The following is a 12056-nucleotide window of genomic DNA, read 5'->3' on the forward strand; positions in this document are numbered from 1 at the left end:
AATTCTTCCATGTTTCTACTGCAACTCTGTTGGGCCGCTTTGTAGAACTATTTTTTTTCTGTGTATTAAACTTTTGTAATGTAAATCAAAATCCTAAAACCTTCAAAGACAGCAGCAAAGAATTATCAGATTTACAAAAATGTATATACTCAACAGACTGTGTACTAAAAACAGTAACTTGTACATGTTTTATTTTCCTACACCAGTACGCTTGCATTATTCTAAATCCTATTCTTCCTCCTTTGTACTGGTGAGGCAGTGTCCAATAACTAAATCCAGATGTCATAAAGGGGAAAATAAATAAATAAATAAATCTGTAGCTCGTGACACAAAGTCCTAAGAACAGAATGAACATACCTGAAATGTTACATATCAAAATTTCCACTCAGAAAAGAATTCAAGGAAGACCAACTCATGACAATATTCACATGGTCTTCCCTCACAACACACCTATCTCTCCTGTATAGCCCCTCACAATAAGGTTTGCTTAGAGAATCCTGTAAAATTCCTCTACTATCACATCCTCCAATAGTCAAGCACCATCGCCAGCACAGCCAAGAGAAAACAACTGTTAACAAAAACAATATGGTGATTAATATGTCATTGTTCAATAACTTCTTTTTAATACTTTTTCTTTAGAACTGCATTAACTAAGCATTAAAACACTCCAGGAAGCTATTTTTTCACTAAAGTTCAGCAAAAGTATTTACATCTGTTTTATTAATGACTTTTTTTTTTCCATTAAGAATTAGGAATCCTAATGCTAATGCATATTAGTTAAATACGCCCCAAAATTTAAGTCTGGCATTTTTGCTCTGCCTTTTTTTTTTTCTTTTAAAAGTTGGCATTGTCTTTCAAAATTCTTTTACACTGCTACAAAACTAGTTTGAACAAATAGTTTAACGTTTCCTCAATACCTTCTCTGCACAAACATATATACATTCTTGTGAGGTAAAAATGGGAGGTGGAATAGATATTGGGGGGGGGGGGGGTGGAGCTTGAAACATCTTCAACAGACAGCTAAAACATATATGGCAACAGGTGACCCCTCTTGTTTTTCCTCTATTTGATTACTGTTAATTATTTTCTGAGCATTCTTCCTGTGCAATTAGCAAAACCAAAGGGGAAAAAAAAACAAACACATCTGTTTTGTTTAAGTAGTTTAGTGAGGTAATGAAAAACACACCTTGCATGTACGTGTGCATGCATCTTCACTAGGGTGGAGTAAGTGAATTTTGCATTTAAATATGTGAACATACATCCAGAATAAGAAAAGAGATTAAAAAAAATATAATTAGATAATTTAAGAGCTCCTCCTCAGATCCCCAAGTATACGTTCTGTTCTGCAGGCATATGTTCCACGCAATTCATTGCCTGAATTGGTTACAAAGGTCATGTTTCAAAAATTTTCACGTGGTATGCTTTGATACAGTCATACTTCGCATCTCACAGCATGACAAGCACGGATTTCCTACAGTCATATAACACAGTAATGCTTATCAGAGAAAGAGCCCTGCCTTAGAATTAACAAATAGAGAAGACTGAAATTAAACAGCAGAAACAGAGTTTGTACCCAGAAATGAGTCACCTGGAAAAAAGTTGGTATTTGGTGCTGCCAGGCTGGGTAATACAGAGCTCTACTTGTACAACAGACAAATAGAAATGCAGCTAACAAATGCAGCTCCCCTGTAGCTCAGAAAGGAAAAGGATTCCTCCCAAATCTCAGCTGAGCTTTTACCAGCTTCCTGAACAATACAAGCTTGAACACAGGAGCATCTGTTTGCAAATCTAATGGCAACAGAAGGAGGTTTTTGCCCTAACAACATTATGTTACAATACGTCTAAATAACACCACATAATATTGAAACTTGCTTGTTCTCAAGCAAAGATCAAACTTCTGAAACGGCATTACTAGTAAGTTGCTAGAAATACCATGAACATGTACACATGCACAAGTGTATGGACTTTCCTTGATATAGTTGCACACTCACCACAGACAAGGACACTTAGAAAAGCCAACATGACAAAACAACAACAACAAAAACAAAACAACTGTGCACTGGAAAGTCTGCTATTGTTTAGTACATACAAAAAACACACTGCGAGAAGATGGCATTTTTTCAGCGCAGACAAACTTAAAGGAACAAGTACTAAGCAAAAATGCACCACACTTCCAGTACGTGTGAAACAATATAGAGTACATTCACTGAATTAGGAAGCTCTTTGATATAGTTGGATTACTAATTTTCTGAAACAGAGATCCTGGTGCACTTCAGCTGTGACACTACTATACACTTAATATGTGATGTGTGAACAGAGACAGCAGTTGATGAAATGGACAGATTGGAGTTCTCAGTGGAAAGAGGCTTACAAAAACATTGGGTTAATAGGACAGTATCTGGGCAGGTGCTTCAAAGGGAAGAAATGGCATTCAACCTCTAGACAGAATGGGAAAGACCATCAACTGATACATGGTTCACAAGGAAAGTATCCCAGCAGTAACACAGCAGAAGTTGTGACAGTCAAAGTGGAGACAGGATCAGTGCTGGCACAGTTTAGGACCACAAGAGAACACAGCAAAAAATCTTGGGTGTGTGCAAGGCTGGATGAAAGACAAACCTGAGTGAACCTGGGCTCAAGCTAGTGGTGAACCAGACTCCAAATGTAGAAAGTGATGGTAAGTGAGACTTAAAAAGTTGGACAAGGAGCAACAGATGTCAAAGCAGCAGAGGCCACACTTGCCTTTGGATTAGTGCACAGCAGCAGAAATGCATCTGTAGACCATAAGCTGGCTATGAAGACTTGAGCTCTGTACTGTACACTTCCAATGTTTTTTTTTTAACTGCAGCTTAGTCCTACTGTGGTCCTGTGGACTGGACACCCATTACCTGTTGGGACTGCTTCTAGACCGCTCCATGTAGTGAGCCAAAATGAAGTGAGCAAGGATTTAAGGAGAGATTCACTTTAAACGCACATTCTTGATACAGACTGGAGAGGTAATACAGACACACTGAGAAATACCTCATAGCATAAGGTCAGAGTGGCAGCTACTCTTTCTGACCAGGAGGAGGTCACTAAATCCTTAAAGATGAATGATTTCATTGGAATGTTGTGGGTGAATAAAGCTGAGGATTACAGAAAGGCAGAGAATGACAGACAGTAGAAATGATTAAGAGAGACCTCTGGCAGACAGAATTGTTGGAAGTAAAAAGTTTTTTTAAGGCAGTCAGCAGAACTGCAGGCTAAGAAAAGATGAGTATGGAAATGTTGAGCTGATGAATAGCAAAACAAAGACATTTCCAGATATATCTGTATATTCATGAAGTGTGTACAAGGGCGAAGACAGAAAATGAGAAGAGACATGCCTCTAGAAATATACATCATTTGAAACCAGTTTGACTAGATGCTGAATCTAGGCTTGGCTACTTACATTTCTGCAGTGCTTTCTAAGATTACAGAAACTTTCACAAATAACGCTGCTTTCTGAAGCTAATGCCATTAAAACAATCAACAAGAGTTATTATTAAAAGGATGTGTCACTGTTAATTTGAAGTAAATATATCAACAGATACTTTGCATAAACAGGTATTTTCTGTTTTTTGTTTTTTTTTTGTCTTTCTTGTACATAGAAATGGAGAAACATCTATTCAAACATCACATTTACTTCCCAAAGGGCTCCCTTCCTCAAGGCCAGAAAAATACTAAACAAGGAACTTTAAAAAAATATATTAATTAAAATTCTGTTTTCTGGAGACATGAATGAAATTGTGCTACAGTACAGTTGCATTGGTTTTAGAACTTTCCTACAATCATATACAAGTGCAGACCCATGTACATAGATCCCTACATAACCACACAAAAAAAAAACACACAGAAAAACTCTTAAAGGCCTTTAAAAATCTTTTTCTTAAGTATTTTCCAGAAAAATTGTTATAATAAAGAACTGACATCTTTCAAAATAACGCACTGCTTATCACCCTGTATAAACACTTGCGTACCACCTCTTTAAAAATTTGTTTTCCTTATGCAAACAAAGGAAAAAAAATATCCTACTGAACATCAAAATACAGCCAGAAATTTGCCATTAGCAGTTGAACCACTAACATTGCTCTAATCATCCTTTTCATTTAGGTCATCTGTTTCTGATTATGGGACCGCATGGAGCTCTGTGAACGGTCAAGAGCCATCCAAGCACTGAGCACTGGGAAAGGTACACTCGAGCACTGCTCCTGCCAACATTGCCATGTCGTCCAACAGCCACTGTAATGTTCACTCAGTGAAATGGAAGGGCTTGCAGCTCTTGGCTACTAATTCCTCATTTATGAGCACTTAAAATCACCCAGAGAATGAGAGTTCTTGTAGAGCAAGCTGTGTTACTGCCTGATTCACACTACTGCTTTTGAACTAGTCCTACTTCAAACACAGGCCTCCCAGATTATGATCTTGAAAACAGTATTCACAATAGGATGAGATTTATTCCTGGTAGAAAAAAGGAAACAAGGCTTTCATTAAAATATATATATATATATATATATATTGTCTTTGAACCATGGAATTACCAAGCAAAATAGTAATACTGAACGCAAGACAAAATATGTTTGATAATAACAATCTTTGATACAATTTGTTACTTTTTCAGGAAAATGAAATAGGCTATTTCAATATGCTATACTGTTAAGAAACTGTATTGACTCAAGTCTGTAAATAACACTTCAAATTCACATTGATGAAGTGCTTGGTGTAATCAACGTTATTTTCCTGCCCACCCTTAAGTGCAAAATCTTCTTAAAGTTGTTACCTAAATCACACACTTTACCATACTGACATAAAAGCAAGAAAACAATGAGATGATCCAATTTAAACTGCTTGCAAGCATATTTCATTTAATACAACTGTATTACAAAAATCTCACCCAAAGTAATCTGAACCACCACAGCCTGCAAAAAAACACAAACCACCCGTTCTGAATAAATACAATAACTACTGTGTGACTAAACACAAAACAAAAGCTCACACACATGCATCATTTTACTATAATTTAAAAGTATTAAATGTTTTATGTTATTAAAACCTCAATGAATATCCTATCAGTTAATACATTAAACTTCCTAGCAATATGCCTTAGAGGAAAACATACAGAAAAATTAAAACATACATTTATTAGAATAGAAGCTTCCTGTATGGATTTGTGGCATACTGAAGAAATGCATGTGTAGCCAACAGTCCCTTTATTAGCAGAAACAGTTGTTAAGTCAATAGATGTGGCAGAGAGGGAATAACTGCCTGTTTCTGGCAACTTTCCTTGTTTGTCACAAACGAAAGCAAGAAACCTCCAATTACTTTTTAAACAGTGGAGAGGAGGCACGGAAAACCCTGCTAGCTGGGAACATCAGTACTTCATGACAACTAAGAAAGCAAGCTAGTACTACAACGAGAGACCCCCAGAGAGCAACCCTATGGAGACTAGCAGTCTGGTAAGAACACGGTGAGGAACAACCAGTAGAAAAAGCAGGAAAAATTGGCAATCATGAAAGCTAATCACGATTTCCAAAGTACAATTCAGACGAGGTAGTTTTTAGAGGACTTGAACGCAGAGAAAGACAAAAGGCTTGAGGCAACATTTGCTTAAATGAAGTGCCAGTACTTCTTTGTCCATCTCCTCTTTGGTATTCACTGGTCAACCATAAACACTCTGCACCAAAATGTAGCTGAGGGTAAACACAGTTTACCCACCACTAATTTGAGCTCTGTATCAGTTACCCATTTACTACTACTCAGCTTGTACCACTTAGTAAACAGATTTACCTCCTTTCCTACAGCATAGCCAGAGATAATTATGCAAGTGCCACTATAAAAGCAGAACAGTTCAACATTACACAGGCTGGTGCTAATTGCTTCTACAACTTCCAACTCCTACCCCACATTAGGCCCACAACTAGGAAGGACGCTAGCAAATTGGAAAGGCAAAAACAGTACTATGGATCAGAACGGATGAAGGAAACGCTGCTTACCCTGAAGAAAGAAGATGAGAAAATAGACAAAGTACAGAGATGAGTCCTGGAGAAGGTGACCTGAATTACAGCAGTTCATGGGGCGGTACCCTCGGAGGGTCGCCCTCCAAGTACATAATTAGTGCCAGGCCTGAGAAAAGAAACACTGTTACTAAGTTAATGCAGCCAAGGGGAGAGGGGGGAGCTTGGGAATTAGGTGGACAGGGCACAGAGGGTACATTTTCTTTCTTAATATATGAGGAGCAATGGTGGAAGAAGCAGACTTTCCTCACCCACAGCCAAGTCCTGGCGAAAATCAAGAGAAGCCACTGTAGAGATCAACTCAGAAGATCACTGCTGCTTTGGTAGAGTGGTAAGGCCTGAACAGTGCAGATAGCTTACAAGGAAAAGCAGGTTTTCTTTAGAAGGTGAAGAACAAAGGTGTTTTTTTCCCCGTCCCTTCTTTCCCCTCACCCCTTCCACCCCAAGTAAAAAGTTTAAACATTCAACCCCAACACACCATATCTGGCTATACTTTGTGTGGCTGAACATGACCAATTTATGCTAATCTACACAGAATAAAATTATTCCCATTATGCATTATATTATCTGTAAAAATGAAACAAAATACAGAATTAAAATAGATGGAAGATGAACAATATAGGGATTAAGAACTAAATTGTTAAGATTTACTCTAAAAAATCATATTGTACTATAAAACTACATATATAACAGTGTATTGGAAACTTTGTTCTTCATCTTTAAGGCCATGTTACATTGAAGAGCCCTGTAGCTTGAGTTAGGCTGTGCTGTCACATCAAAGTACACCTGGAAGGAAGCAGCAGATGCGGGAGGGGGAAGAAAGAAGTGTGTAGCCTGGATGACCCCTTCAGAAACTATCTCCACTAAAGAGGAAAGAAAGACAAGTTAGATGAAGATGGGGGAGTGGGAACATTATAACACATCAACTGTGAAGGGAAGACTGGGAACAGACTTTGCTGGTAAACCAGAACTCTAACAGCTGCCCTTACACTTCACCACAGTTAACGAAGACTTTCGTAATTTGCCTTAATTGTCAAAATGAGCATATCCCCACACAATTAATACACACAGACATATATATATATTTTAACAAAAGATGTCAAATCATAAATCATGCCAATATACCCCAATTCCTTTATGCAGAAGTTAAATAACATTCTGTTTAAGAATATAAATTTAAGGTCATTGAGCCTTTAAAAGACAGATTTCCAAGTTGCTAGCATAAAAATATTGAGAGTTTATGAAGACATGCAAGTGCCGGAGGAGAACTAGTTACATACATTTAATTATAGTTTAATGTAGTCATGTGGTCAAGTGTGATTGTATTTAGAGAAAAAAAAAAAAGTACAAAAACACAAAGCACACAAACTTACTGTATCTGTGCTATTCCTGAAAGCCATCAGCCTGCTATTCCTAACAAATAGCTTAAAACATCTGCATCTACAGAGCACTTTGTATCCAAAACTATACTTACATCAAAAGCTTTAAAACACACACAGCGCTACTTTCATGACTAAGTCTACGGAGGCTACTTCTATTTACTTCTTTGCTCTTCCCACCTGAACTCCTTCGTGACGCACTGCCACACAGTACCTCAATCTAAAGTAAGTAGTTGATGTGGGAACCCACCATGAAGCTAAAAAAGGAAACGATACTGAACAAGAAAAAATATTAAACCCACAGAAAACAAAATAGAAGGACAATCTACCACTGACACAGCACAGGATCAGAAATTAAAAGACAAAATTCAGTTCAAGCAATGAAGAGCATTAACAACAGGACAGGGTCTAAACAATTAAAATTACAGGAAAGCTTCTCACAGTTTTGACTAATGGCCAGATAGATCCTTCTTCATCAAAAAAGCAAAGCACTCTGAACTGTGAAAGTAGCTGGATGCTTAAGCCTATATATGTTGAAAATAAAAAAGGCCTCAATGTATTTCTTTTCAGTCAGGAAGTATGACTACAGACACATATTGTTCAGACATTCTGAGCAGACCCTAAGCCACTGCTTGCCTCAAAGTGAACAACCCAGTTCTCCCTGCAGAAAACAAGAATGTGGGATGTATATGCCTGAATACTTCAGCACTGTCTGCTGTAATTAAGCCTACTTCTTCATGAAAGATCAAAGGACACCATGGAAAAAAAGTAAGCCTCAGGGGCACAGTCCTTCTTTTGTGATCTTCTTTCACTGGAATACCTCCCACATCAATCTGTGAAGAAACTATATGCTACTTTACAGAAAAAGCAGTACCAAAGCCAAGTCTATTGCGTTTGAGAGAAAACTGGGTTCTAGCTTAAGTGATCTCAACACTACAACTTGTGATTATTCAAGAGAGACTCCTCCCCACTCAAGGAGGGGATGAATACTCCCATAGGGCTTCGCTTTGCTGATGGTTCTTTAAGGAAAACTGCAGAAAGAATCAAAACGTATGATGCAAAAAAACTAAGTGCAGGTATCTGAATTCTGAAAATTATTTGTTATTTTGCCTAGCCTCTTTCTGCCATACTTCAGCTGTCTGAAACTAGCCCTCCCACATGCACTGGCTAGTTGGTCATGATCTCTCTTCATACATGAGCTGAATCTGTGCTCTGCAACTTCCATATCCTTCACTGTGGTTCTCTGAAGCAAAACACAATAGTACTGTGGCCAACAGCCTCCACTCCTCATTACTCTGCTTTGCACAGTCGTAATCCACAGAGAGACCTTACGTATCCAAGCCTGTTCAAGCATCCTTCCAACTGCATATTAATATTGCAACACGGCCAGGCTAACAGATGATCACAGATAAGATCTGTGTTAATTTTTTTTGTATACTTTTAAATAGCCAACCATATAAATAGCCATTTTCTCATTAGATTGTTTTGCTGTTAGTTAATTTTCTGTATTGTGGATTCTGCTCTAAATGTCAGATGTTGCGCTGCACTGTACTACTATGCATATTCAGAATGATATTTTAGGGAAAAATGAGCACTTCCTTCCAATTAATGGCTGGTAACCAGTCTACTCTTGCTTCCTAGACCTATGTTACGATGAAGTTGCTGCAAAGAAGTAGTCTTCCTAAATGCTGCAGCTATCTAGTTAACATATTGCCTTAACTGCAAACAAGTTTAGTAACTCATGTTGCCAGTTTCCATGTGATTTAAGAATACATACATAAAACTTCTGTGTTTCAAATACCAGATTGTCAGATTTTGAAGTCTAGATCTTTATTTATAACAATTACTGAAGAAAACAGATAACAGAGAAACCCTGGGGAGCAGGAAATGGATCTCATGCATAATGTAGAGAGGCAGCAAGAACACTGCTGGCATCACAGCAAGTACTGTATCACCCTGCAGCTGGTAAACCAGAATGACCTAGGGCTACATGAACTCAGACCCCTCAAATCTCCAACATGAAAAAACATGTAGGTTTTCCCTTTATTTTATTAGTAAGTGAACAAGAGAGATGGTTACATTCAAGGTGTATTACAACTCAAAGCACAACATGAATATAATACATCACACCTTTCATTCTTAAGCTGTCAGCATTTTACTCCCTGACTATACTTCTGTGTATCAAACACCAATTCTATCAGATGTAGCTGTGATGTAAAGACTAGTTTTTTCCCTTTGTGGTCAGGGACCTGACTCAGTACATTCTCAGCCACTTCATACATTCCCAGGCTTTACAGTGGCTCTAAACCTACCATGTCATCTCACACCTTCTCATCGGTTAACTGAAGAGATCAACTTAGATTGGAAAAGAAGAAAGTGGGGAAGAAAAAGTATTTTTAAATGTGAATGCAATGGGAAATGATAAACCGTACTTTGTGCAAGATAATATTTGTCTATTTTAAAAAGCAAAAATGTATGTGGGTGAGTGGGAGAAAGGAAAAACATCAAAAAGCAGTCATTTTTTTCTAAATGAAAATATTCATAAATTTTATGAAATTAAAAAAAAAAAATCATTAAATTCAGATTTTTTTTTCCAGTGGTACTCTTAGTTCTTAGGAGCACAAATTGCACTGGAGAAGAAAAAAGCAAAACAGAACAAACCCAAAACACATACCTACTAGACTTTAAAAAATCTCTTAGTATGTGGTACGTTATTGCAAAATACATTGGTAGAAAGATTACTCAAGAAAAAAGAAACGCTTCTATCTTGCTGTTTTAAAAAGTGAGTATAAAAGAATGAACACATTTAACCAGCTGATATAATGGAAAAAATTTAAATACTTACTGCGTAGGAACCTATGAGGAATGCAGCGTTTGCTTGTTTTTTCTGATCAAAGCCAGTATAATGAACTATTTTCTTCCTTATCAATGAAAATGACTGTATCAAGAAATGAACAAGATTATAATTTTGCAGCATAAACTTTTAATGACTCCTTTTCTAAAATTAGAGGAATGTTCACCCTTTCAATGTTCACCCTTTCAGCCATTTGTATTCAGAGGACCAAGTAGACAAATCCCTTAAGAGCTTTAGTGGAAGCTTCAGAGTCTACTGTATCCCCACCTAGATTGTTTCAGTACTTTTCCCCAGTAAACTGCCTAAACAAATTTTTGACACAAATTACACTGTTTTTTCTTTTCCTTCTTGAATGCATTTAATATCTGTGACTTCAAGCCCTATGCAATAGACATGCAGTTATGAGAAATAAACACATTACATGGCAGTAAATACATGACATTCTCAAAAACATCACAGACAAATTAATGTCTCAACAGCTTTAAAAACGTAATTTATACTTTTTTAAAGAAATTCAGACTCATAAATCATAACATAAATCAGTTTTCTTCTAATAGTTGTTTCTAAAGTAATACTATATGAGATACACTAGAAAATGCTTAAATAAAAACATTTTGAAAGCTTTTTTAAACTTAATCAGAAATAACTTTTAAAAATTTTATCTCAGTCTTTAGCACGTAGTTTCTTCAATTACCTTAGACAGGAAGTGGAATAGCATTACCAATAGAAAGGACATCTGTAATAGCAAAACCTGTCCCTAAACTTGCCCTTGAAACAAATTTTGGTGTGCTTGAAACTTGATTGATGGCTAAAGTGTCATAAAGTACTGCTATTTAAATAGCGGTATTACTTGCTCAAATACTACACACTTAAAATAAATAAATTCCAAATAACTAACAGTAGTATGTCCTCAGCAACCTTAACAATCTGTCCAATAATAAACCCATCATATTCAAAGTGATTACAATATATAGACTTTTATTGCTTCAGAGCACCCTGCAAACAGAAATCAAAGAATCTTGTCTCAGGTAAACGTGTTCTTAGTGCCACTGGGACCAAGTGAGACTGAATTATGCAAACCAATAGCAGTGACAGACACCAAGGGATGCCCCCTGCCAAAAAAAAAAAAAAAAAAAAACCACAAAACAAACAAAAAACAGCTGTGTTAAACTATAATGTTCTGCATGCTTACCAATTTTCACAGTTCAGTGTCTCTTTCAAGATCTAAGCAGTTTTGAAGAGGCAAACTGTGATTCACATTAATGCTAATAAGCTTTTTATCTGCCTAACAGGTTTTATAGTCCAATTTCTGTTAGAGGTCAACTAACTTGAAGTCATTAATTTTAATTAATATAGGAACTCTGTTTTAAAGACATTATGCTCAATGGAGAGTCAATTCTGAAGATTACTGAGCATCCCTAAGAGAAGATAACCTATAGTGGGAACATGACAGTCTCCTTTAGGACCATGTGATAAATGCTATTAAAGATTAAATGTTTCTTCTTACAAAAAGAGATGTCAGTACCAGAAGAGAAACTAGAGTCAAAAAAAGCTGCCACCTCAAATCAAAATGTGTTGTGTTCAGGCTGTCAATATTGTCAGATTGCTGAGAAGACTGAATTCCAGGAGGGGAGCTTTTCATTCGGAGAAGTCTGTATCCATTCAGCAACTGATCTTTTAGGAGCTTCATATTAGTTACTGTCACTTGCAACTTCTGGATCTTAAAGGCAAGCAGTTTTTCACTCCTAATCCTCCTGCTCCCCAAATATACTTGGATGAAATTTATCATGC

General features: G+C 36.9%; 1 protein-coding gene across 7 annotated transcripts in view; it reads right to left on the reverse strand.

The window, feature by feature from the left end:
- Positions 1 to 12056, reverse strand: part of CDC14B (cell division cycle 14B) — a 46064-nt gene that overhangs the window by 24638 nt on the left and 9370 nt on the right. For all 7 annotated transcript variants that reach the window (XM_038169941.2, XM_038169946.2, XM_038169945.2 and 4 more), the window contains exon 4: positions 10257 to 10349. In XM_038169941.2, the coding sequence (XP_038025869.1) occupies positions 10257 to 10349 (93 nt within the window). The remainder of the gene's footprint in view (positions 1 to 10256; positions 10350 to 12056) is intronic.

Source organism: Anas platyrhynchos, chromosome Z, assembly GCF_047663525.1.
Source record: "Anas platyrhynchos isolate ZD024472 breed Pekin duck chromosome Z, IASCAAS_PekinDuck_T2T, whole genome shotgun sequence".
Taxonomy (NCBI): Eukaryota; Metazoa; Chordata; class Aves; order Anseriformes; family Anatidae; genus Anas; species Anas platyrhynchos.